Source organism: Numenius arquata, chromosome 5 (genome assembly GCF_964106895.1).
Source record: "Numenius arquata chromosome 5, bNumArq3.hap1.1, whole genome shotgun sequence".
Classification (NCBI taxonomy): domain Eukaryota; kingdom Metazoa; phylum Chordata; class Aves; order Charadriiformes; family Scolopacidae; genus Numenius; species Numenius arquata.
Window position 1 is genome coordinate 45,240,452 of NC_133580.1, and position 22,114 is coordinate 45,262,565.

General features: G+C 65.0%; 1 protein-coding gene across 11 annotated transcripts; it reads right to left on the reverse strand.

The window, feature by feature from the left end:
• Positions 1-950: 950 nt before the first annotated feature.
• On the reverse strand, positions 951-20,580 carry EBF4 (EBF family member 4). Of its 11 annotated transcripts, XM_074147817.1 has the most exons (17): positions 20,326-20,580; positions 19,426-19,541; positions 13,324-13,480; positions 13,015-13,078; positions 12,896-12,951; positions 12,521-12,594; positions 11,607-11,675; positions 7,115-7,196; positions 5,921-6,038; positions 4,750-4,883; positions 4,544-4,670; positions 3,621-3,709; positions 2,987-3,052; positions 2,278-2,455; positions 2,017-2,199; positions 1,471-1,674; positions 1,109-1,179 (listed from the first exon to the last, which is right to left on the reverse strand). In XM_074147817.1, exons 1-17 carry the CDS (start codon positions 20,578-20,580, stop codon positions 1,109-1,111), a joined length of 2,043 nt encoding a protein of 680 aa, XP_074003918.1. The 11 variants fall into 11 exon arrangements, with proteins under 11 accessions (XP_074003927.1, XP_074003923.1, XP_074003922.1 ...); XM_074147826.1 differs by lacking the exons at positions 1,109-1,179; positions 20,326-20,580 and adding an exon at positions 951-982 and having other exon boundaries at positions 1,471-1,563; positions 4,750-4,880; positions 19,426-19,556; XM_074147822.1 differs by lacking the exons at positions 1,109-1,179; positions 20,326-20,580 and adding an exon at positions 951-982 and having other exon boundaries at positions 4,750-4,880; positions 19,426-19,556.
• Between the last annotated feature and the right edge of the window lie 1,534 nt (positions 20,581-22,114).

Genomic DNA, 22,114 nt, shown 5'->3' on the forward strand with positions numbered 1-22,114 from the left:
CCTGCTGCTAAAAATAATAATAATAATAATATTATATTAATAATAATAGTGATAATAATGAGAAAAGAGCTGCGGTTGTGTCCTGGAGCAGCCAGCCCTGGCAGCTGATGGGGCTGGGAACTGTGCCATCCCTGTGCTGGAGTCTCAGGTCAGTGGGCCGGGGCAGCCCAGATCCCCCCACCCGGGTGGCGCTGAGGCCCCGATCCTTCGCGGGGGTGCGGATGCAGGCAGAGATCCGGCTTCGGCCACCAGGGAGCTGTAGGTGGGCGGCTCCAGATGTGGAGCTGCACATCTGGGGAGAGAGTGCTGGCCACAGTGGTGAGAGAGCCGGGAAGTGTGGGGGGAAGCTGGGTCCCACTGGAGTAGCCCTCCCACCCCCAAGCATCCATCCTGTCCAGGAACATCCCCCCCATCCTGCCCTGGAGCATCCATCCCACCCTGGACCATCCCTCCTGCCTCAGAGCATCCATCCTGCCCTGGAACATCCTCCCATCCTTCCCCACAGCATCCTTCCTGCCCTGGAGCATCCACCCCTCCCACCCTGGAGCATCCATCCCTTCTACTCCTGAGCATCCTGCCCACGGCTTCCGCTGCCCCACACAACCGCAAGTCTCTCAGTGTCTTTCTGAGGCTAAACCCAGAGCGTTTGGGTCGTTCCCAGAGGCTCCCCCCAAGGCCCCTCTCTGGCCTCAGGAGGGGCTGCCCACTGAGCTAAGCCATGCCAGGCCACTCTGGTGGTGGTCCTGGGCAGGGTCACCCCCCTGTGAGGGAGCTGATCTCCACGGGGCTGGTCTGGGGCAGCCGCAGGGCAGCAGGGTGGCAGGTCCCAGAGCCCTGTGTGCCCTGATCCTCACGGGAGCCCCTGGGAGCAGGTTGGAGGGGCTGGCACTGCTGGGCTGCGAAGCCATGATCAGTCCCAGTCCATGTCGCAGCTCCAGAGACATCCTGGCTCACATGGGTGGCATGAGGTGGCCGGGCACAGCTGCAAGGGAAAGTTAGAGGTGGGCACTGCGAGGCAGGGGGTCCCTGCCCTCCTTGGCCCCACTCCCCCTGCCTGTCCCAGCAGGATGGGGGTTCTGTGGCCAGCACATCCCAGGACCTACTGTGCTTAGGAATAGGCCAGTCCCTGGAGCGGCCGCGCAGGAGTGTGGAACTTGTCTGAGTCCTCAAAAGCCGGATCTGGGTGGCGGGGAGGGAGGAGGGGAGGGAAAAAGAGGATGAGCCAAGGCAGGAGATCGGTGGGCATGGAGGGACAGGGGTGAGGGTGGCATGGTGCACCCCTCCCTGCAGTGTGGCCCCAGCCATGCCCTGGGTGCAGGGAGGTGTGGAGTCAGCCAGGGGTGCAGGCAACTGCCCTGCAGGCACCAGGGGGGGCATGGTGCCATGGGGACCCCCCTCCGTCAGGCAAGGGGGATGTGGGGGTGGGCTGGGGTCGGCAGGTGAGGGCAGCCCTGCCTGCACTGGGCTCACCTTGCAGGCTGCTGCCGCTGGTGCTGGCGCAGGCAGGCGGCGGGGAGGTCTGTGGCCGCACCACGGGGGCGAAGGCGCTTTTCTGCTTCACCGCTGAGATCATGTTGACGGGCGAGAAGGAGAAGACCCCAGTGGGGGTGGAGGCATTGGTGCCTGACGGGAGGGTGATGGAGGAGGCACCGAGCGGAGGGCTGGCAGGCATGACTGCGGAGAGAGACCCACTCAGGCCAGGCAGAGCAGGCAACAGGGCATCGCTCCCCATGCAGGATGCCAGCACACCCTGGTGACGCAGCACGGGACCCAGCTTACAAGGGCCAGGACTGAGGCCGGGGCTTTCTCAGCTCAGGTCACTGTGTTCCTGCTCCCCCTTGCCCTTGCAGCCAGCTTTGGGGACACCCTGGGGCAGGTGCATGGTTCTGGGGATACACTAGGGCTACCGAATAGCTTTGGGGACGGGCCAGGGCTAGTGCAGAGCTTTGGGGATGCCTTGGGGATGCTGCCTGCTTTTGGGGGATGCCTTGGGGTTGATGCAGGGCACTGACTCACTGGCGTAGGGGGAGTTGGCAGTGGAGCCGTTGAGGAAGCTGGGGGAGCCGGGCACCCCCAGGCCAGCCATGGTGCCACCACCGTAGCCGTTGATGCCGGCGGCACCGCTGTAGCTGCTCTGCTGCGGCGTGGAGCTGGGCACGTAGCCCCGTGGTGAGACACTGCCCGTGTTTCGGGAGTAACCTGTGGGCGACAGGGGCCGGGGGTGGCACAGGGCAGGCAGGGACCCCCTCCTGCTGCCCGGCGCGGCCCCTGGCCCACCTTGCTCGGTGCCCTGTGGAGAGTCACCAATGTTGACGGCCAGCTGGCTGCCGAAGGAGTTCACTCCCATCATGCTGGCGGGGCCGTGGGTGCCAGCCAGCGAGGAGAGCTGGCCGGGGTTGCGGGGGACGCTGTACAGCGCCTCGGCGATGTCTGCCGCTCGCTTCAGGATGATATCCTGGGATGGGGGGGGGGATGACACAAATGGGGATGGTGTAACCCCATGGCATACAGAGCCTGGAGTGACCCCATGGCTATGCTGGGCAGCGATGGGGTAGGGAGGGCTGAGACCGCCCCAGCCCATGTCACCTTCCAGGGCACCCGCAGCCCCAGTGGTCCTCGGGGCACAGGATGGGCTGTGCCAGGCAGTCATGGGACAGGGGAGACTGAGACCCCCCAGCTCGTGCCGCTGGCTGGGAAGGACATGGGAACAAAGGCAGCTTTGGAGGCACCAGTCCCGCAGCCTGACCCGGCGGCTCCCCTTCCTCTGCAGGTGGGGGCCCAGGGGGGGCCCACAGCGCTGACTCAGCGCCCAAGGAATCCTGATGTGAAGCAGATGTGGGGCTGGAAGCCTGGGGCCAGCTCCTGCATCCCCGCTCCAGTGTTGTGGGCTCGGGGTGCAGACCTCACTGAGTGGATGGGGTGGGGGGCTGGGGACAGGAGGGTGGGATGGGCTGGGGGTGCCTGGTGGGATGGGGGGGCGTGGTACCTGGTTGCTGTGCGGCATCCCATAGAGAGCCTCCACCAGGTCAGCTGCCCGCTTCAGCAGGACCTCCTGGGCAGAGAGTGGGATGGGGCTCAGGAGGAGCTGCACCCCCACCCCACCCCACCCCATCTACACATGGGGGACATGCAGGCACCATGCCCCATCACCCTGCCACATCCCCATGCCAGTGACACGTCCCCACGCCAGCACCTGCCCAGAGTGCCATGCGATGCCTAGAGCCCCAGCCCAGCACCCCACAGCAGACCCATGGGCCTGGGACCCATGGGGCCCATTGCACCCACCCATGTCCCTCCCTGTGTCCATCCATGGCCCTCCATTCCCTTGGGTCTGCTGGGGCAGGGGAAGCAGCACAGACACCCCCACACACACAGCAGGAGCTGAGGGTCAGGGAGCCAGGCCAGCCTGCGGGCTGCACGCAGCACAGGGGGGTGGCACAGGGGCTCTGTGTCCCCCTCCCTGTCCCTTGATCCTCTGGCGCTGCCAGGGAAGACCTCTGGGTCTAGGCAAGGTGGTGTCCAGCACCCATGGGTGATGGTGTGTTCCTGCTGGGGGTTACGGAGCATGGCAGGGAACACGGTACAGCATCTGCGCCCAGCCCCGGGCAGGGGGGCCCTACCTTGGGCAGGCGCTCAGGGTCCCCGGGGTGCCGGGGGATGACCTTCTGCAGCCGCTGGAACCCGTAGTCGATGGTGGGCTCATTCAGCGCTGCCGAGAGAGGGGGACTCAGCGGCTGCTGCGTGCGGGACCACCCTGTCCCCCCCTGCCCTGACCCCGCAGGGAAACTGAGGCATGGACTGTGGGGCTCAGGGCTGAGCTGGGGCAGAGCTGGGGGGGGAACCCCACCTCCCGCATGGACACCTCAGCTGTCCCACCTGTTCCTGACCTGTGCCAACAACCCCTGCACCCCTTCCTCTCCCAGCTCCCTGTCTGTCAGCCGCAGCCCCCAGCCCTACTGCAGGGGTCCTGAGGGGACCAGACGGTGCGGGAGCGGGGCAGGAGCTGGGCTGACATGGAGCATGGCATGGAGCCAGTGTGAGAAGAATGCCCAAGCCAGCGGCAACATGCTATGGCACACGGCACACAGCCACCATGGTGGCACTGATCCTCTCCTACACTCTGCACACTGTCCTGCTCACCCCACACATGTGTGCATGTCCCTGCTCACCTCACACAACACACACAGGGTCCCTGGAATCGCTACCTTGGGGGTTTCAATACTGTTTTGCCCTCACCGCATCACTCCATTTGTACATCCAACCCTGTCCCTGCCAGCAGGTCCTCCTGAGTCACAAAACTACCCTGCCCCTAACTCTACCCCCTACCCCCTGACCCAACCCTATCCTGCCCCAAACCTTTGCCCTACGCCCGTCCCCTTGCACCCTGCCCATCCCCTCACCCTAACCCTGCTGCGGAGCTGCTGTTGGGGGGATCCCCAGGTCAGGGCAGGGCTGTCCCCAGGGGCTGGCAGCGAGCACAGAGATGCTCTGGGCACCGTCGTGCGGGTCTAGGGTCCCTTCCCCGGGGGTCTGCGCCCCTCACCGGTGTAGACAAAGCGTCCTGGGGCACCCTTGCAGAACTGCTTGGACTTGTAGGAGAGTGTCACCTCCACCACGCCGGGGATGTGTCGTGGGGGGGTCTGCACCCGGATGGCGTGAGGCGTGATGAGCTGCAGGGTGAGACAGGGCTCAGCCCGTGGCCGGGGAGGTCATGCCAGCCCTCTGTCACCCCTCCATGCACCCCCCTACCTCGCTCCACACCAGCATGGTGCCGAAGACGACCTGCAGCCCATCGAAGAAGTTGTCCCCGATGACGATGACGGTGGCACCTCCGGTGGTCCAGCCCTCGCTGGGGCTGATGGCTTTGATGCAGGGGGTGGCTGCTTCGGGCGGGAGGGGAGAGACAGGGCAGCAGTGAGTGTGGGGGCACGCGGGGCGGGAGCAGGGGGCGCCGGGGTCGGGGCCGGGGGCGTGAGGCTGGGGGAGAGAAGGCAGAGAGGGAGAGCAGAGGCAGAGAGTGAGAACCAGGCAGTGGTGAGGGGCAGGGGACAGACGTGGGTGGCCACAGATGCATGAACATGGACACACACCAGGTGGGAGCAGGGGATGGGGGGGACAGGGTGGCTGGCGCTGTGGGATGGCGGTGACCAGGCTGAGGGGGACAGATGGGGACAGTGGGGAGGGGATGGGGACAGTGAGGGAGAGTATGTGCAGGGGATGGACCAGGGAGGATGGAGAGCACATTGGGGCAGAAGTTGGAAAGAGCATGCATGGGACAGATGGACAGAGAGGAAACAGGTCAGACTGGTGGACGGGGCACGTATCCATGGACAGAGGGACACAGAGAGATGTGGTAGATGCACCGATGGACAGAGCAGTGGACGGACAGAGGGCACCCAGGACGGTAGGACAGCCTGCACGCGCGAGACGGACGGAGGAACTAAGGGACAGACAGAAAACGCAGGTGCACGGCAGGTAGATGGAGAGGCCGTGTATGTGTGCTGGGCGGACGGACAGACATACAAGGCATAAATATGGGGCTGGGTGCCCACCTCCAGGGCTGCCCAGGGTGCCTGGGGAGCCCGACAGGGAGGTGCTGGGGCCGGGGGAGCTGCAGCCTCTGAGCGGTGTGTGGCAGAGATGGGCACAGGCACGTCCCCCATGGGGGTCCCAGCATAGGGACATCGTCTCTGGGGCTGCCCTGGCACCGTGGGGCACACATGGCCATGGGGCTGGCTCTGGCACCGCTGGGGCAGAGGATGCCACGGTAGGAGGAGCACCCACTGGCATGGATGTGTGTCTGCCCCTTCACATGGCCGTGCACATGTGCCAGGGCACGGCACACACGTGTGCATGGGCACATGTTCTGTGTGCATGTGTGTGTGTGCGTGGGCATGCTGGGCACCCAGCAGGGACTCACCTTCGGAAGGGTCGAGGCGTCGTGCCCGTCTCCCGTGCTTGGAGTTGTTGTGGACAAACATGTTGTCAGACACAGCCAGGACGTGGCCGTCCACATTCACCGTCGTCGACACGACAACCTGCGGGACAGCCAGCTCAGGGCCACCATTCCCCCTGTGCCCTCCCTGGGGTATGTCACCTTGCCCCCTGCTTGTCTCCAGTGTCCCCCCACTCCCTTCAGCATCCCGGGACCATCAAGGGTGCCCTCTGGACCCTCCATGCCCTGGTGGTGACACGTGTGAGCAAATCTGCACCTGCCTGACCGTGCACACCTGTGTGTGCATGGGTGTGCGTATATGTGCATGTGCCAAGAGGCGTGTGTGCATCTGCACATGTATGTGCGTGCACAAGCACTTGCGTGCACGTGTGCATGCATATGTGTGCATGCGTGTGCATGCATACCTACGTGCAGCACGCAGGACCACAGGACACCCAGCACCAGCCTGTCACCAAGTCACCAGCCTGGGGGACCCCGATCCCCAGGCAAAACCCCAGCCCATCCCCTGTGTCACCAGCCCAGGGGACCCTAGACCCCAGAGGACACCTCAGCCCATACCCTGCATGCCCCCCCAACCCCCGCACCCCGCTCCCCCCCTCCGGCGTGGACTTGGCTGCTCTCCCGGAGCTGCTTGGCGCTATGCAAATTGGATAGGTCGTTAATCATGTAAAAATGTCACAATTATCATATCTTTACGAGAGGCCCTAATGAAGGCGCCCGTGCTGGGTGGGGGACGGGCCGGACCCCCCCACACTCTGCTCTGCTCCCTAACCTCCAGCTGCTGCGGGGAGAGCTGGGTTGCAGGCAGGGGACACGGGGGGAGTGTGTGGGGACGAGGGGAGCTGGGGGCTGCGAAGGGGGCGAGGGGAGTTAGGGTTTGCGAAGAGATGGAGGGAAATCAGAGTTTGCCAGTTAGGGCTTGCAAAGGGGTGGAGGGGAATTAGGGTTTGCAAATAAGTAAGAGTTTGCAAAGGGGGAGAAGGGAATGGGGGTTTGCAAAGGGGTTCAAGGGGAATTAGAGACTTAAGTCCCATTTGGGGAATCAAGTTCCCAATTCCCCTCCAGCCCCTCTGTAAAATATATGAGATCTCCAACCCTGTCCCCTCCTGCAGTCCCGGTGTGTGGGGCAGGGTTTGGAGGGGGGTGCTAGGTGCTCACCTGGAAGCGCCGCATATCCCGGGGGTTCCCTGCGTTCTTCAGGCAGTTTTGGTTGCATTTGAGAAAAAACTTGAGGAAAAACCTGGGATGGAAGGAAAGAACCCGGCGGTTGGTGCTGGCAAACCGGGGTGGGGGTCCCAAAGACCCTGCAATGTCTCCTCCCACCCCATCCCTTGGTTACTGGCGCTGGAGCAAAGCAGAGGTGAGTGTCTCTGCTGTCCTGGTGTCCCCAAGTGGAGGTAGCCCTCCTGCACATCACACCATTCACCGGAGACATCAGTGGGTGCTCCCCATGGTCTCCCGTGCACCCCCCAGTGACACACACGTGTGCATGCACCATGTAGAGGTGCACACAGCCAAAAACACACACGTGTGTGTGCACACACACACGCACTGCGCGGCTGCAGGGACCCCAGGGCGTCCCGTGACACCCCCCGGCTGTGCTGGGTGCTGCCTCTCCCTGCCCACAGGGGTCCGGCAGGTGCCAGGCAGCATCCCGGGTGGAAGATGGTCGGGCAGGAGGGCGTGCTGCTCCCACCACGTCCTGGCCTGATGAAATATTCAGGCTGCTTGTCCATGGCCCCGTAATCAGCCTCTGCCCCTCAATAATTAATGGGCAGCAGCAGCAGTGGCAGCAGAGGCGCTTACGCTAGGGGCTGGGACAGGAGGAGAGCGTGAGGCCACCATGGTGCACACATGTGGGGACCACAGGGCACACTCCTGGGAGCATGGATACGCGTGTGGGAGCACGGATCCACACCTGGGGGCATGGCCAGATGTGGTGCCTAGGACCTGGGTGCACACTGGGACTCTCACCCCATGCACTTTTGGGCACCAAGGTGAGAGATCTGCTGTCCCCGTCCCCAGCCGTGGAACACCCCATGGTTCCTGGCCGCGGGCACCCTGCATGGCCACACACATGCACATGGGCACGCTCAACCTGCACATGAATGCACACACACACAGAGATATTTGCTCTGCACCATGCCCAGCCATCACGCTGTGCCAGCCCACGTTGCCAGGGCACATCACTACCCGGTGCCAGCTCACTGCACTGGCCCTGGTGACTGCACAGTGCCAGGTCACTGCCATGCCAAGTCACCACACCACGGTAAGTCCCCAAGCTGTGCCAGGTCACCCCACCATGCCAGGCTACTGCAGCGTGCCAGCTAGCCTCACTGTCTCAGCTCACTGTCCCGTGCCAGGCCACCATTTCTCTCTGTGCCATCTCCTTCTTTTGGCCTGGCATGAGGCAACCTGTCTCCCAGCCCCCTTGCTGATGTGCTTGGGCTCTGCCCTGCCCAGGCAGGCAACCCTTTGGCAAGCCCTGGGCACTGCATGGGGCTGGTACATCCCACTGTGCCATCCTGTCCCCATCCCACTGTGCCATCCTGTCCCCATCCCAGCGTGCTATCCTGACCCATCCCAATGTGCCATCCTACCCCATCCCACTGTAACATTCTGTCCCCTCCTGAGTCTGCCACATCCTGTCCCCACCCTTATGTGCCATCCTGCCCCCCCAGTGTGCCATCCTGTCCCATCCCACTGTGTCATCCTGCCCCCATCCCAGTGTGCCATCCTGCCCTATCCCACTGTCCCCACCCCAGAGCGCCCACTTCTCAGCAGCTTGTCCTGGCATCTCATCTGAGTATCCAACCCTGGCACCTTACCCCGACATCCTGTGCCAGCACCCTGCTTTCCTATCTCACCCCAGCACCCCACACCAGCCCCCTGCCTTGGCCCCCCCTGTACCTCCCTGAGTGCTGCAGTGGGGCTGGGGAGCGGGATGTAGGGGACAGGAGAGTGGGGAGGGGATGCAGATGCCCACGGGGAAGTTTCCCATGGCCTGTTAGCTGCTGGTGGGGGCTGGAGGGGAGAATGGGACCTCCAGGGACGATGGGGCACCTGGGGACGTGGGCACCCCTGGTACCCCCTGTGATGCAGGCACAGGGACGGGAGCAGCGGGAGCAGCCTATTTATCCCCAGGGGACTCTGGGGACCCTGTGGGACCCCTGAGCAGAGAAGGCACCTCCAGACCGTGTCCCCCTCCAGGGGCTCCTGCCATCGACCAGTGCTGGGGCACACAGAGAGGGGCTCCCATACCAGCGCTGCCAGGACGCTGCCCACAGGGGATGGTTTTCCTAGGCAAGGGCAGGAAGAGGGGGACCCCCCCCCCTGTGTCCCCCCATCACCCGCCACCCGGCAGGTGGTAATCAGGGGAAGGAAGGAGCTGGAAAACGGCAGGAAAACTCCACACCCCCCCCGCCAGGAGATTGACAGGGGCTGTGTGGGGCTGGGGGGCGACCCCCCCAACCCCTCCCAGTCCCCCAGCCCAGGCTCTGCACTGCTGAGGGGGGGCTAATCCTGAACCCCAGGTCGGCCTCGTCCCCCCCGAGCGGCAGCCGCGCATATGGGCCCGGGAGTTAAAAATACAGGCGCTGTGCATGCATTAGCATCCCTAATGCACAGCGCTCCCCATTTAATATGCAAATTCCCGGCGCTGCTGCCGAACACCTTCTGTTCTGAGCGCATAAATTTGAATTTGCAATTAGAATAATCTTGTATAATTAATGAAAAGCGTCAATTTTAGCTCCTAAGTAATTTGATTAACATGTTGATAGGGCACTTATCTGGCTCTCTAAACCAGTGGGGCTGGGCGTCGGGCTGGGAAGCGGGGCTGGGGGGGGGGGCTGAAGGGGGAGCGGGCGGTGGGCTGGGGACTTGCCTGGCCCCGGGTGACCCCCGAGGACCCTGGGGACGGAGGAGGACGCCAGGGCATGGTGGAAGCCCCCAGCTGCCCTCAGCACAAAAGAGGGACGGGACTGGGGATGTCACCTCTTTGGGGCAGGGTCCCAAGGGAGAAGGGGGCTGGGCTGGGCTCAGGGGAAACTTGCCCTGGGGGGGGAACAACCCCCACCCCACAGGAATCCAGGCTTGGGCTCAGCCCCAGCCTCCAGCACAGGGAGGTCACGGGGCACCCTGGGACCCCCTGCACACCCCAAAAACACCAGCATGGGGTGCAGCATCCAGGACACCTGCGGGACAAGGAGGCTGAGGGGACAGGGGTACACGGGGATGCCGTTACTGGCAGGTTTGTCTTGGCCAGGCTGTGGCGGCTGCATCCCATGACTGTGCTGAGAGTTCCGGGGGCCATGATCACCACAGCTGGCCGGGGAAGGTGGGGGGGCAGCACAGCTGGCTAGCACTGGCAGGGCTGGGAGAGGCCGGGGTAAGGAACCTACTGCAGCAGGTCCAGTGTCACGCTGGGGGGCCGGGGACAGTGGGGGTGTGAGCAGGATCGTGTGCCACCCCCCACCCTTAGGGACCCAGGCATCCTGCTGCACCTCAGGGACAGGGAGAAGCCACTCATAGGGACACCCCAGGACTAAGGGACCCCAACTGCAGGCAGGGTGAAGCAAGGGGGGTGCATAGCCCCCATCCTCCCCACCACGTCCCCCCGGCCCCAGTGCTGAGATGACTGAGCCCTGCAGAGCCAGTTGGGGCCCCTAAACCCCCCAGCACCCCTGAAGAGCCTGGGCTTCGCTTGGCATCACCAGGGAGGTGCCACCATGCCAGGTGATGCATGAGAACAGAGGGACGGGGACACAACATGCTGGGTGGAGGGACAGAAAGACAGAGGGATAGACTTGTGGGGTCTGGGGATGCTGCAGGACAGAGGGAGGAACAGCTCAAGAGCTGGTGAAACGGGTGGAGAAGGGAGGGAGAGAAGGAGGGAGAGGAGAAAGAAGGGAGGAAGGAATGGACAGGTGAAGGGAGGGAGGGAGGGAGGGATGGATGGATGGATGGATGGAAGGAGAGCTGGATGGAGGGAAGGATGGGTGTATGGAGGGAGGTGGGATGTGTGCTGTGCAGGGAGGGCAGAGGGTCAGGGCTGCAAACAGACACCTGACCCAGTGCCAGGAGGACACGGTGTCCGTGCCCACACCAGAGGGTGTTGCCTGTGCCCGGCTGGGCTTTCTGCCCCCCATGGGCACTGTGCCATGTGTCCCAGCCCAACAGGGAGGACGGGTGCCTCCCTCCCTGTGGGGCACGTGCCCGGCCCATGCCGTGGGCACATGTCTGGGGACACCATGCAGCACCAGGGTGTCCCTGTGGCACATGGCCCCAGAGCCGGAGCGGGGCTGCCACGCGTTCCCTGTCGCTTGCCGAAGTGGCTGGATGTGGCCTGTATTATTTATTTGTTTGATGCGCGTCAGAAGTGCCGTGCTGACGGCAAACAGTGCTTTCCCCATCTGCCATGGCTGGCTGTCACCGCAGCCCGGCACAGGGCCCGGCAGCCACCGCAGCGTGCTGGACCGGGGGGCAATGCGTGCCCTCCTGGCCCCCACATGCTGCTCCCCCAGCTCATTAGCACTAACGAGGCAGTGCTTGCACCCACTCCCCAGCCCTGGGGACTCCTCACCCGCTGCTGCCCCCCTCCCTTGGCCCCAGCAAGGCACAAGGGGGTGCCCTCGCCCGGGGTCCCCGGTACCTGTCAATGATGACGGGGTCAGAGGGGGTCTCGTTGCGGTTCCCACAGCTCTTCTTGTCGCAGCAGCGGCTGGGCATGGCCAGGGAGAGGAGCAGGCATGAGAGGAGCCAGGCGGGGGCTGGCTCCAGCCCTACACCCTCCAACCCCCATGGGAAAACCCTCCAGACCCCCATTCCCCACCCCTGTGCCCCCCACCATTGCCCAGACCTGCACTGTGGAACAGGGGGGTCCTGCCCCATGGTGGGACAGGGTTGGGGGCAGAGGTGCAGAGGAGACAAGCAGATGCCACACAAGAGCCCAGGGTGCTGGGCTGGGGGGGGGACCCCAGGACAGGAACATCGGCTGTGTGATGCCAGGGCATGGGGGGTCATGGGAGAGAGGGAACCCCTGAGGTATCCCCCTTACCCACCCCGTGCTGCTGTCCCACATCATGAGGCTGGGCTCCAATTTGGGTCTTTCTGGGGCTCAGGGTGCACCCCAGTCCTGGGAAACACTTGGTAAGCCAAGGGGAGTGGGGGGAGGCTCTGAACTAGAGGTGACCCATCCCCGCACCATCCCTTGGGGGCTCCACGTCACCCACAGGGAACACGGCAGGGCTGGGCTCGTACTGCCGCCGGCCAACAAACACAGCAGTACCAGCCCCGGGGAGCACAGCGGGGAGGGGGGACCCCAGCCCTGGCATCGTTAGCACGGCTCCTGGAGATCAATTAGCTGCGCTGGCACGGAGCGCTAATTTGCACAAACACCGAGCGCGAGGGTGGTAAACAAGAGCGGCGCTAATGGGGCACGGGGGACCCCGTGCTGGCAGCAGGCAGTGGGGGCAGGCAGCGCTCGCTGCCCGTCTGCCCAGCCCAGCATCCCTGGTGCTGCCAGACCCCCCCCCAACCAGGACACCCGCTGAGACCCCCACCTACCTGCACATGATCTCGTGGGTGAGGAGGACCCGGCACATCTCTGGGTTCTTGTCTTGCCCCTCGTAGATGATGGCCTGAGGGGGGGAGAAGAGAGCACGCAAGGGGGTGCCACCGCCTCCCAGCACCCTGCTCGTCCCCTGCCACCACTCCAGCCTGTCCCCAACCTACAGACCCTCCCTGGGTGACCCCAGGCAGGGTGGAGGACCCCAATGGCAGCTGGGGTAGGAGAAGGGCTAGACAAGGAGCGCTTGTGCCCGCCTGGCACTCTCATGTGTGTACATGTGCGTGCAGGGGGGGTCGGGGGATGATGGGGTTGGTGGCTGCAGGGCCAGGGATGTTAGCCCCCACCTTGGCTATCCCCCCCTCCGGTGTTACCTGCTTGGACATGGAGTCAATGAGGCGGACGTAGAGGTCCTGCTCAGTCCGGAGCCCTGTGGCGAGAGGAAAGCAGTCAGCCCTGCCCGCCCCCCCAGCCCCCCAGCCCCGGCACCCACCGTTGCTGTACAGCAGCTGGAGCCGGTAGTGAATCCCGTTGTTGGTTTTCTCGCCGTTCTGCTCCTGGGGGGAGGACAGGAGACATCACTGTCCCCTCTCCATGCAGCCCTCCACCAATCCCAGCCTGGCCCAGGGCTGCCAAGCTGCTCTGGCAGCTCCCCACAGGTGCAATGAGTTTGGGAGAGGTCTCAGCCTCTGCAACACAGGCTCAAGTGCCCCTCCACAAGCAGTGGGATGGCCAGGCAGAGTGACACTATCCCCACCACAACCCCATTCCCAACACAGGCTTGGCCCCGAGGGGGTCTCACCCGCTCCTTCTCCACGAAGTCGATGAAGGAGGTGCGCTCGATCTCCACAGGCTGGCCCTGCCGGTCGTACATGGCCAGGACGAAGTGGAAGAAGTTGGATTTCCGCAGGTTGGAGGGGGGCTGCTTCTCAAAGTGGGCTCGTGCCAGGCCCACCCCGCTGCCAACAGGAGGAGGAGGGGGGTTAAGCACAGGGTGGCTGCCGCGACCGCCAGCACCCCCTCCCCGGGGCCACCCCAACACCAGGGGAAGGACTCAGTGGGAGCTGCTGAACTCCCCCATGGGAGGTGGCGATGTCCCCTGGTACCCCAGAGTGCTGTGGACCAGGATGAAGGGAGCATCCTGGTCCCCCATCCTGCCCTGTGGCCAGGACATGCCCATGCCCATGCCCAGGGTGTCCTTGCCACTTGCAGGACTTGTCCTTGGGGGAAGCGAAGCCAAAGTCAGCCCCGGTCCCCAGGGAGGGGACGGTCGGTCCTCGAGGCAGCCCTGGTCCATGGGGTGGGGAATCACCCTCAGGGCACTGCAGGGGCTCAGCCACTGGCCTCGCACCCCATCATAGGTGGGGACATCAGGGTGCACCCCCCTGCGCGTGCATCAGTGTGCACGCTCACATAGGCGTTCACCCACACACATGTGCACAGGGTGGCTGGGGGAGCCCCAGCAGAGCCAGGGGTGGGTGGGTGTTCAGGGTGGGGGTCAAGGAGCTGGGAGGGACACAGGGTAGGACATGCGAGCAGCATCCCAGGGGACACCGAACAGCTCTTCAGCCATGTTGCCTACACCCTGGGACAGGAGCCCTCTGCAGCCGAGCGCAGCCCCGAGGCATCCTGCTGCCGACCCGCAGAGCCACCTCTGGGTTTGCCTGTGGCACCGACTGTTCCGAGGGCCATTACTGTTGTCCCTGCATGGACAGCCAGGGTGACAGGACAGAGACAGCACAGGGCAGAGTGGCAGAGTCATGCCCAGGGACAACGGCTCCAGCACCGGCCAGTCCTCATCCCAGTCACTTCATCCCCAGCCCCAAGTGTGGTCCCTGTTGCTGACCAGTGTCACCACTGGTGCTGCAATAGCCAGCACGGCGTCAGTGTGGGGGGCCGCAGGAGCCGGACCAGCCCCATTGCGGCTGCCAGCGAGGCGAGGGGGCCAAGATAAACAGGCGGATGTAAAAAGTTCCCCCCCTTTCATGAGTAAAAACACATTGGGCAACGGGGGGGGGTGTGTGTGTGTGTTTGGCTCCCCCCCCACAGACCTTGGAGGGGCTTAAGCTACCAGAGCTAGTTCTGATATTGTGCTGGGAACATTCCCTGCACCCCGTGGTGAACCTCACAGACCTTGCAGATGCCCCTCCCCCCCCCCCCCCCCCCAGTGTGTGGCAGGACCCCATGGACATTCCAGCCCCCGCCAAGTATGGAGCAGGACGATGTACCTCCCCAGATCCTGCCATGCCCTGTGGACCCCACTTCTCTGGGGGCAGCCAGGGCCCAGGCAGGGGTCAGCACTGGGGTACAAATGCCGGGAGGACATACAAACATGCAGAGGGGTACCCCACTGAGGGTCTCTGCCTGCTCCAGCACCCCTAGCCCTGCTCCTGGAAGCCCACCCAATTTGGGGGGCGATGGGCTGGGGCCAGGTGTGACCCACTGATTGCTGGCTGGGGGTGGTGCCCGCTGCAGGGTCCCTCTGCTACCACTCCTGGCCATACTGGGACCTGACTGTCACCTGATGGGTGGCCTGGGAATGGCATGGGGTTTGGTGGTGGTGTCACACCCAGCCCTCTTCCTGCAGCACACTGCCGGGGGGACCATTGAGGAGACAAGCCCCAGGGCACAGGGATACAGTGCATGGGTGAGAAGCAGGAGCCCCAGCACCCTGACCCCCACTGGCACCCAATCTGGCTGGGACATGGCACATGGGTGGGGGCTAGGGTGGGGACACCCCTCCACCCACTGCCAGAGGACAGAGAGGGTCCCTGAGCCCTGCAGAGGCTGCCTGTGCCCTGCAGAGCCCCCAGCCCCATGGGACCCCCTGCTTACACCCTGCTGGGGTGGCTGCTCCAGCTGTGGGGTGTTTTGCTTTCCCCCACCCCACTCCTCTCAGAGCTGCTCCCACAGGCTGGCGCTGCCCAGGGCTGACCCCTGCACCCAGGGGCATTGCTGGCTGCATGGGGACGTGGGGGACACAGGGACATCTTCCAGGGTCCCACACAAGTCACAGCAACCAGCATCTCGTCCAAAAAAAAGAAAAAAAAAATGGGGTTCAGCCCTTTTACCAGCATCCTGCTCCTGTGGCCGGTCTCAGCAGCACCCAGGAGCACAGGGCAGAGCCAGCACAGGGTGGGGAGAGACCCCCAGGCACCCTCACCTCCTTTAATGATGCTCCTAGGGGTTTAATTACCCCCTGGCATTGTCCTCAGCCCCAGCCCCGCCCCCAGCCGTGGGCACCAGCCAAGGCCAAGTGTGAAGCCCAGACCCTGAAAACCTTGGGGACACCTCTCCGGGGACAAGTCTCTGTGATGGAGGAAAAAGCTCGTTAAGCTAATCACTGGGAAGCCGAAAAGTCCCCAGTCGGCAAACACCAGTGTACATGCCTGGCGCGCTTGCCTGGCACACATGTGCCTGTGTGCATGGCCAACGTGTGTCCAGGCACACGTGTGCAGACAGATGTGTGCACACTCGTGTCCCTGGGCACTGCTGATGGTCATGTCCTGACACACCCCATAGGTGGCCCTTGTTCCCTACCCAAGAGCTCCAATTGGTGCTGATGGCTTTCCTCTCAGGGCCCGTCCCCATGGCATCTGGCCCCATAGCACGGGGTGCTGACCCCACCAGGACCCCACATCCTCACCAAGCCCCCATTCCCCTGTACCCAGCCGGCAGCTCCCTGAGGGACGGGGACCCCTGACGTCACAGGGACCTCTCTGCCCCCCAGCAGCATCTCTGGCCCTGCCACACTGGAGCCCAGCCACGGGGCTCCCAGCTGATGGGAAGGTGGCATGGTGCTGGCAGGGTGGCTGCAGCAAGCCAGCACCTGCCCGGCCCCCCCACTCCTCTCTGCCCCCCCAAACCTTCAGCCCTAGAGTGATCAGGGAGGGGGGGCGATGGAGCTGCCAGCTCGGCCGTTTAATGGCTGCATCTCTGCTCCCAGCACTGCCGAGACCCCAGCGCTCCGAGAGCTGAGCCCGGCTGCCATTAATTATTAAAGGCAATCAGAGCATTTCCTAGCAGAGGAGCCCAGCGAATGTCTCTTACAGTAAAGCAGCATCTTCCCTTGGCGGAGCCGCCAGGCACCCGGGGCACCGTGCAATTACACAGCCACGGCTCCCCGGGTGGCTCTGCCAAACGGGGGGCACAGGGGTGTTCCTGGACCCTGCCTGGGAAGCTGAGACCCCGTGTGGGCTCACCCCATGGCCCCTGGCCCCTCTGCCTTGCCCCGAGACCCCAGCACCCCTGCCCTCCCCGGGGCACGCTGGGGGCAACGGCTGGCATTGCCCGGGGACGGTGTGGTGGCCACAGGGTCCCACAGGAGTGGGGGGGGTCTTTGTGGGTGCTGGTGTTTGCAGGGTGGTTGTACAAGCCCCCCCCCAGTTGGGGGTCCGAGAGGGGTGCAGGATGCAGGGCAGAGGCAGGCTGGGTTTGGAGGTGACGAGCATCCCATGAGCCTGTCCACACACATGTCACTGCTGGCACATGTGGCACACGCCCCTGGGATGGGGAGGAGAGGGGGGCCTGGAGGACACTGCAGGTTGCCCAGCACCCGGCTGGGCAGGGGCAGGGGTGGGCAAGGGTCTGCGAGCCCCATCCTGGCACACTGGGCGCATAGCATGCAGGACCCCGGTGGCACACAGAGACACACAGGCAGACACGTCCCTGCCACTGGGCAGGGTCGCTGTTGGAGCCCCTGCAGCCGTCCCAGCCCTGTGTGTGTGTCCCCTGCCTCCTCCCTCCACCCAGTGCTGCCAGAGACGGGGATGGGCAGGAGGGGACTGGATTTCACCCCCTTTTCTCGCAGCTGTGCTCCGGGGCACGGGGAAGTTTCTGGGTGCGCAGCAGGAAGGCCAGCACCCCCCTGTACCCCAGCTCAGACACTGCCTCATCCCGCTCTGGCACTTCCCCCTCCCCAGGTCCCTGGGGCCGGGTGGAACCCTCGATCCAGCTGCTCTCCGGGGGCTCCAGGCTGGGCTGTGGCAGTGGCTGTCCCCTCCCCGGTGGTGGCTGTGCTGGGACGGGACTGGGGTGGCTTTGCCGGGGCTGGAAAGGGGAACGCTGCAGTTTTCAAGCATCCCGGAGTATCTGCAAACACGGCGGCTTTGGGAGGGACCTCAGGGATCCCCCAGAGCTTCAGCTGTGGGTCACAGCCTCTGGCGCAGTCACAGTCCCTGGCAGAAAGCCGGCAGCAGGGCTGACACTGTGGCTGGGGACCCCGTGCCTGGGGACGGTGCACACAACTGGAATACCTAGCCCACAGAACGGCTTGGCTCTGGAAGTGTTGGGGATATCCCACTCTGCCAGAGCCCTCTGCAGAGGGGAGACACCCCCCGCTCCTCCCAGATCCCCAAATGTGCTATCCCTGGCTGGGCAGAGTGCATAGGGCACCCCAGGAAGGCAGTGCCCAGGCTGACCCAGGTGCCCTCACCCCCCTGTGCCATGGGGCACCAGCGATGAGCCACGGCATTGTCTGTCACCCCTGGACAAAGCCCCAACATGCTCCAAGCACAGCCCCCCCTTACTGCCCCCCCAAACCCCACGGCGCGCACTGGGGGGCAGCGGGAGCTGAAAGTGAAAGTGTCCTCCAGCCACAGCCAGGACCCCTCCAGGCACAGGGTGGAGAGAGAGCGGGGGCCAGGGTGCACGGAGCTCCCCAGGAAGAGCAGGGGATGAGAATGGGGTGCACGGAGCCCTGACCCCCCCCGGGGAGGGCAGAAGATGGGGATGGGGCACACGGAGCCCCCAAGGGAGGGCAGGGGATGGGGCCAGCTGGGGGATGGGTGGGCATCAGGCTGCAGTGCGGTGAGCCCGGCGGTGCCGGCTGCCTGAGCGGCTGCAGCAGTCGCGCGCCCTAGCCAGTGCCACCAGCCCTGCCTGGGAGACGGGGATGGTACTGCTGCCAGCCTTGTCGTTGCCCTCGGCAGCTTTCCCCAGCAGAGCCAGGGCTCACGTTGCCGGTCCTGGCCCCAGTAGACACACAGCACAGCACAGCACAAGCCCCTTGTAGCTCCTGCTCCGCTGTCAGCACCCATTGGCCCTCCCAACACACGGCAATGAGCCTGGCATGCACAGGGTGCCAGGGGGCTTAGGATGACCCAGGTACCCGAGGGTGCTGAGGTCTGTGGGGGCCCCCAGGATACCCAAGGTACACAGGGGTAAGGGTTACCCGGAGGCCCAAGGAGCCCAGGCGTGTGGGGCACCTGGGGTGCCTGAAGTACTTGGTGGGTACAAGGCACCTGGGGAGCTCAAGGCATCCAGGGCTGCCCAGGGGTCCCAGGGTGCTGAGGATATGCGGTGCCTGGGGTGCCCAGTGTGCCTGGGGTGCCCATGGCACCCGGGATGCCTGTCGCATCCCGGATGCCCACAGAACCTGGGATGTTCACAGCACCCGGGATGCTCACAGCAGCCAGGATACCTGTGCAGCCTGTGGTACCTGGGATGTTTGTGGTGTCCGGGATGCCTGAGATGCCCACAGTACCCAGGACGCCCACAGCACCTAAGAAGCCTGTGAAGCCCATGGTACTTGGGATGCTCATGGTGCCTGGGATGTCTGGGATGCCCAGAGTGCCTGGGATGCCTGTGGTGCCCAGGATGCCCGCAGTGCCCAGAATGCCCATGGTGCCTGGGATGCCCACAGCACTTGGGAAGCCCGCAGTGCTCAGGATGCCGGCAGAGCCTGGGATGCTCATGATGACTGGCATGCCCACAGCACCTGGGATACCCATGGAGCCTGCGATGCCCATGGAGCCCGGGATGCCTGCAGTGCCCAGGATGCCCACAGCACCTGCGATGCTCACAAGCCTGAGATGCCTGCAGAGCCCAGCATACCCACAGCACCCAAGATGCCCACTGGACCCGGGATGCCTGCAGTAACCGGGATGCCCGCGGAGCCCCTTACCTCTGTGCCGCTGTGCTGGCGTCCAGGATGCCGGTGCCCTGCAGCCAGCGGACGGAGGGCAGCCCAGCAGTCAGCGGCTCTTCCTTCATGGGCAGCCCCCCCCGGGGCAGCGCCTCCTGCACGGAGAACATGGCAGGGGCTCAGCGACCGTCCCCAACTTTCCTGCCCCGAGCCCGGCAGCGGAGCTCAGAGCCGGGCAGGTGCCGGGGGTTGCCGTCCCGGCCGCCGGGGAAGCGGCATCTGCGGCGGGTGGCCGGGCGGGAGCTGGGGGGAGGCTCGGGGGAGGCGGGAGGCGGAGGCAGGCGGAGGCAGGGCCGGAGAAGTTGGAGACGGAGGCGACCAGCAGCCAAGTGCGGGGACCGGGAGGGGAAGGGGCGGGGGGCGGCGGGGGGGCGGAGGGGGGGGAGGGATGGGGAAGGCAGGGGAGGAGTGGAGGGAGGGATGGAGGGAAGCAGAGGAGGAGTGGAGGGAGGGATGGAGGAAGGCTTAGAGGACTGGAGGGAGGGATGGGGAAGGCAAAGGAGGAGTAGAAAGAGGGATGGAGGGAGGGATGGAAGGAGACAGAGGAGGAGTGAAAGGAGGGATGGAGGAAGGCTTAGAAGACTGGAGGGAGGGATGGAGGAAGGCAGAGGAGGAGTGGAGGGAGGGATGGAGGAAGGCTTAGAAGACTGGAGGGAGGGATGGAGGAAGGCAGAGGAGGAGTGGAGGGAGGGATGGAGGAAGGCTTAGAGGACTGGAGGGAGGGATGGAGGGAGGCAGAGGAGGAGTGGAGGGAGGGATGGAGGGAGGCCGAGAGGAGGAGTGGAGGGATGGAGGGAGGAGGAGGCCGGAGAGGGGCGCGGGAGGGGGCAGGCGCGGCCCGGGATGGGGCGGGGGCGGGCGGCGGCGGGGGCTCGTTACCGGGCGGGCGGCGGCGGCGGGCGCGGCGCGGGGCGGCGGCGGCGGCGGCGGCGGCAACGGCAGCGGCAGCAGCAGCAAGAGCGGGCGGACGGGGGGGACGGGGGGCGTCGGGGGCCCCGGGGGGCTGGAGGGTCCGGGGGGGCCACCTCCCCGCCGCCGCCCCGCGCCCCGGCCCCGCCGCCCCGCCGCGGCCACCAGCACCATCAGCACCAGCACCCGCCGCCGCGGCCCCGCCGCCCCGCCGGCCCGGGCCATGCCGCCGCCGCCTCCCCGGGGAGGCAGGGCCGGAGCCGCCGGGGGAGGCGGGGGCCGCGGCCGGGCAGGCTGACATCATTCCGGGGAGGAGCGGTCCCTCCCCGCGCCGGCGGAGGGGCTCCGCGGCCAGCGCCGCACCGGCCGCGCCAGGGGAGGGGGCGGTGGGGACCGGACACCCCGGGGGCATCCGGGACGGGATGGACCAGAGAGACCCAGTGCTCCCTGGGACAGCCGGTGTGACCGCAGTGCCTCCTGCCCCGAGATACCCCAGGCAGGCCCCAGGGATACCCCGGAGGAGACCCCACTGCATCCCCTGAGATGCCATGGAGAGACCGCAAACAGGTCCTGGTTCTCCCCCAGAGCAACCTCACTATATCCCACAAGACACTCTGCAAAGACCCCAGGCAGGCCCCAGGGGGATCTTGGAGGAGATCCCACTGCATCCTCTGAGACACCCTGGAGGGACTCCAAACAGGCCCGAGGGACACCCAGAGGAGATCCTGCTACATCCCCCGAGATGTCCTGCAGAGATCCCAGGCAGGCCCCAGGGACACCATGGGGACAATCCAAATGGGCTCTAGAGACAAGCACCCAGAGGAGACTCCAATGCACACCCCGAGACCCCCTGAAGAGACCCCAGGGTTACCTTGGAGAAGACCCTGCTGCATCCCTGGAGACACCCTGCAGAGACCCTCCCCTGCATTGCGAGGTGCCTTGGAGAGAGAGCCCAAATGGCCCCCAGAAAAACCTAGATGAGCTCTGGAGACAAGCCAGAGGGACCCTCTGTACCCCCCTGACACTCCAGAGAGGCCTCAGGGCACCTCCCAGGGCTCCTCCCAGAGACCCCCACGGGCCCCTCACAAACACTACTGAGACCCAGGCAGACCCTTGTGCCCTCCTGCATGCCCAGCATGACCCCCTGGTGCCAGAGTGACCCTGTTTGGGTCCCCTGCACCCCCAGGATCCCCCCACACTGGCCACCAATGAGACCCTCAGACACCTTGGAGTGACCCCAAAGAGCCACCAAGCACCCAAGAAACCAAGTGTGACTTACCAGGCTCCTTGAGATGCCCCCCACAGGACCCCTGCACTCCAGAAACACCCGAGGGTGACTGCCGTGTCCCTCAGCATACCCCAGAGGTGACCCCCAAAATCACCCCCACTGTCCCACATAAAGCCAGCCGACTTTCTCAGGGGCACAGCCAGCATCTCCATGTCTCAGCCCCCTACATCACTGTGCCCACAGCAGACCCATGGCGAAGGGTACCTGTCTCCATCCCCTCCCAGCTGTGCAGGGTACAGGCAGGGTACGGGCTGGGAAGGGGGTGCGAGCCCTGCACAGCTGCCTCCAGTCTGCATCCCAAAGAGGCTGGGAATGCCAGACTCCGACCGGCTCTGGGTCTGCCCTGCTGCAGAAGGGGATGCCGGCCCTGCGGTGGGAGCCGGGAGGTTGGTGTCCATGCCCAGGCACCCAGGTTGTGGGCAGAGCTGATGAGGGACCCCCGGGCAGCCCCTCCTCACAGGCAGCATCTCT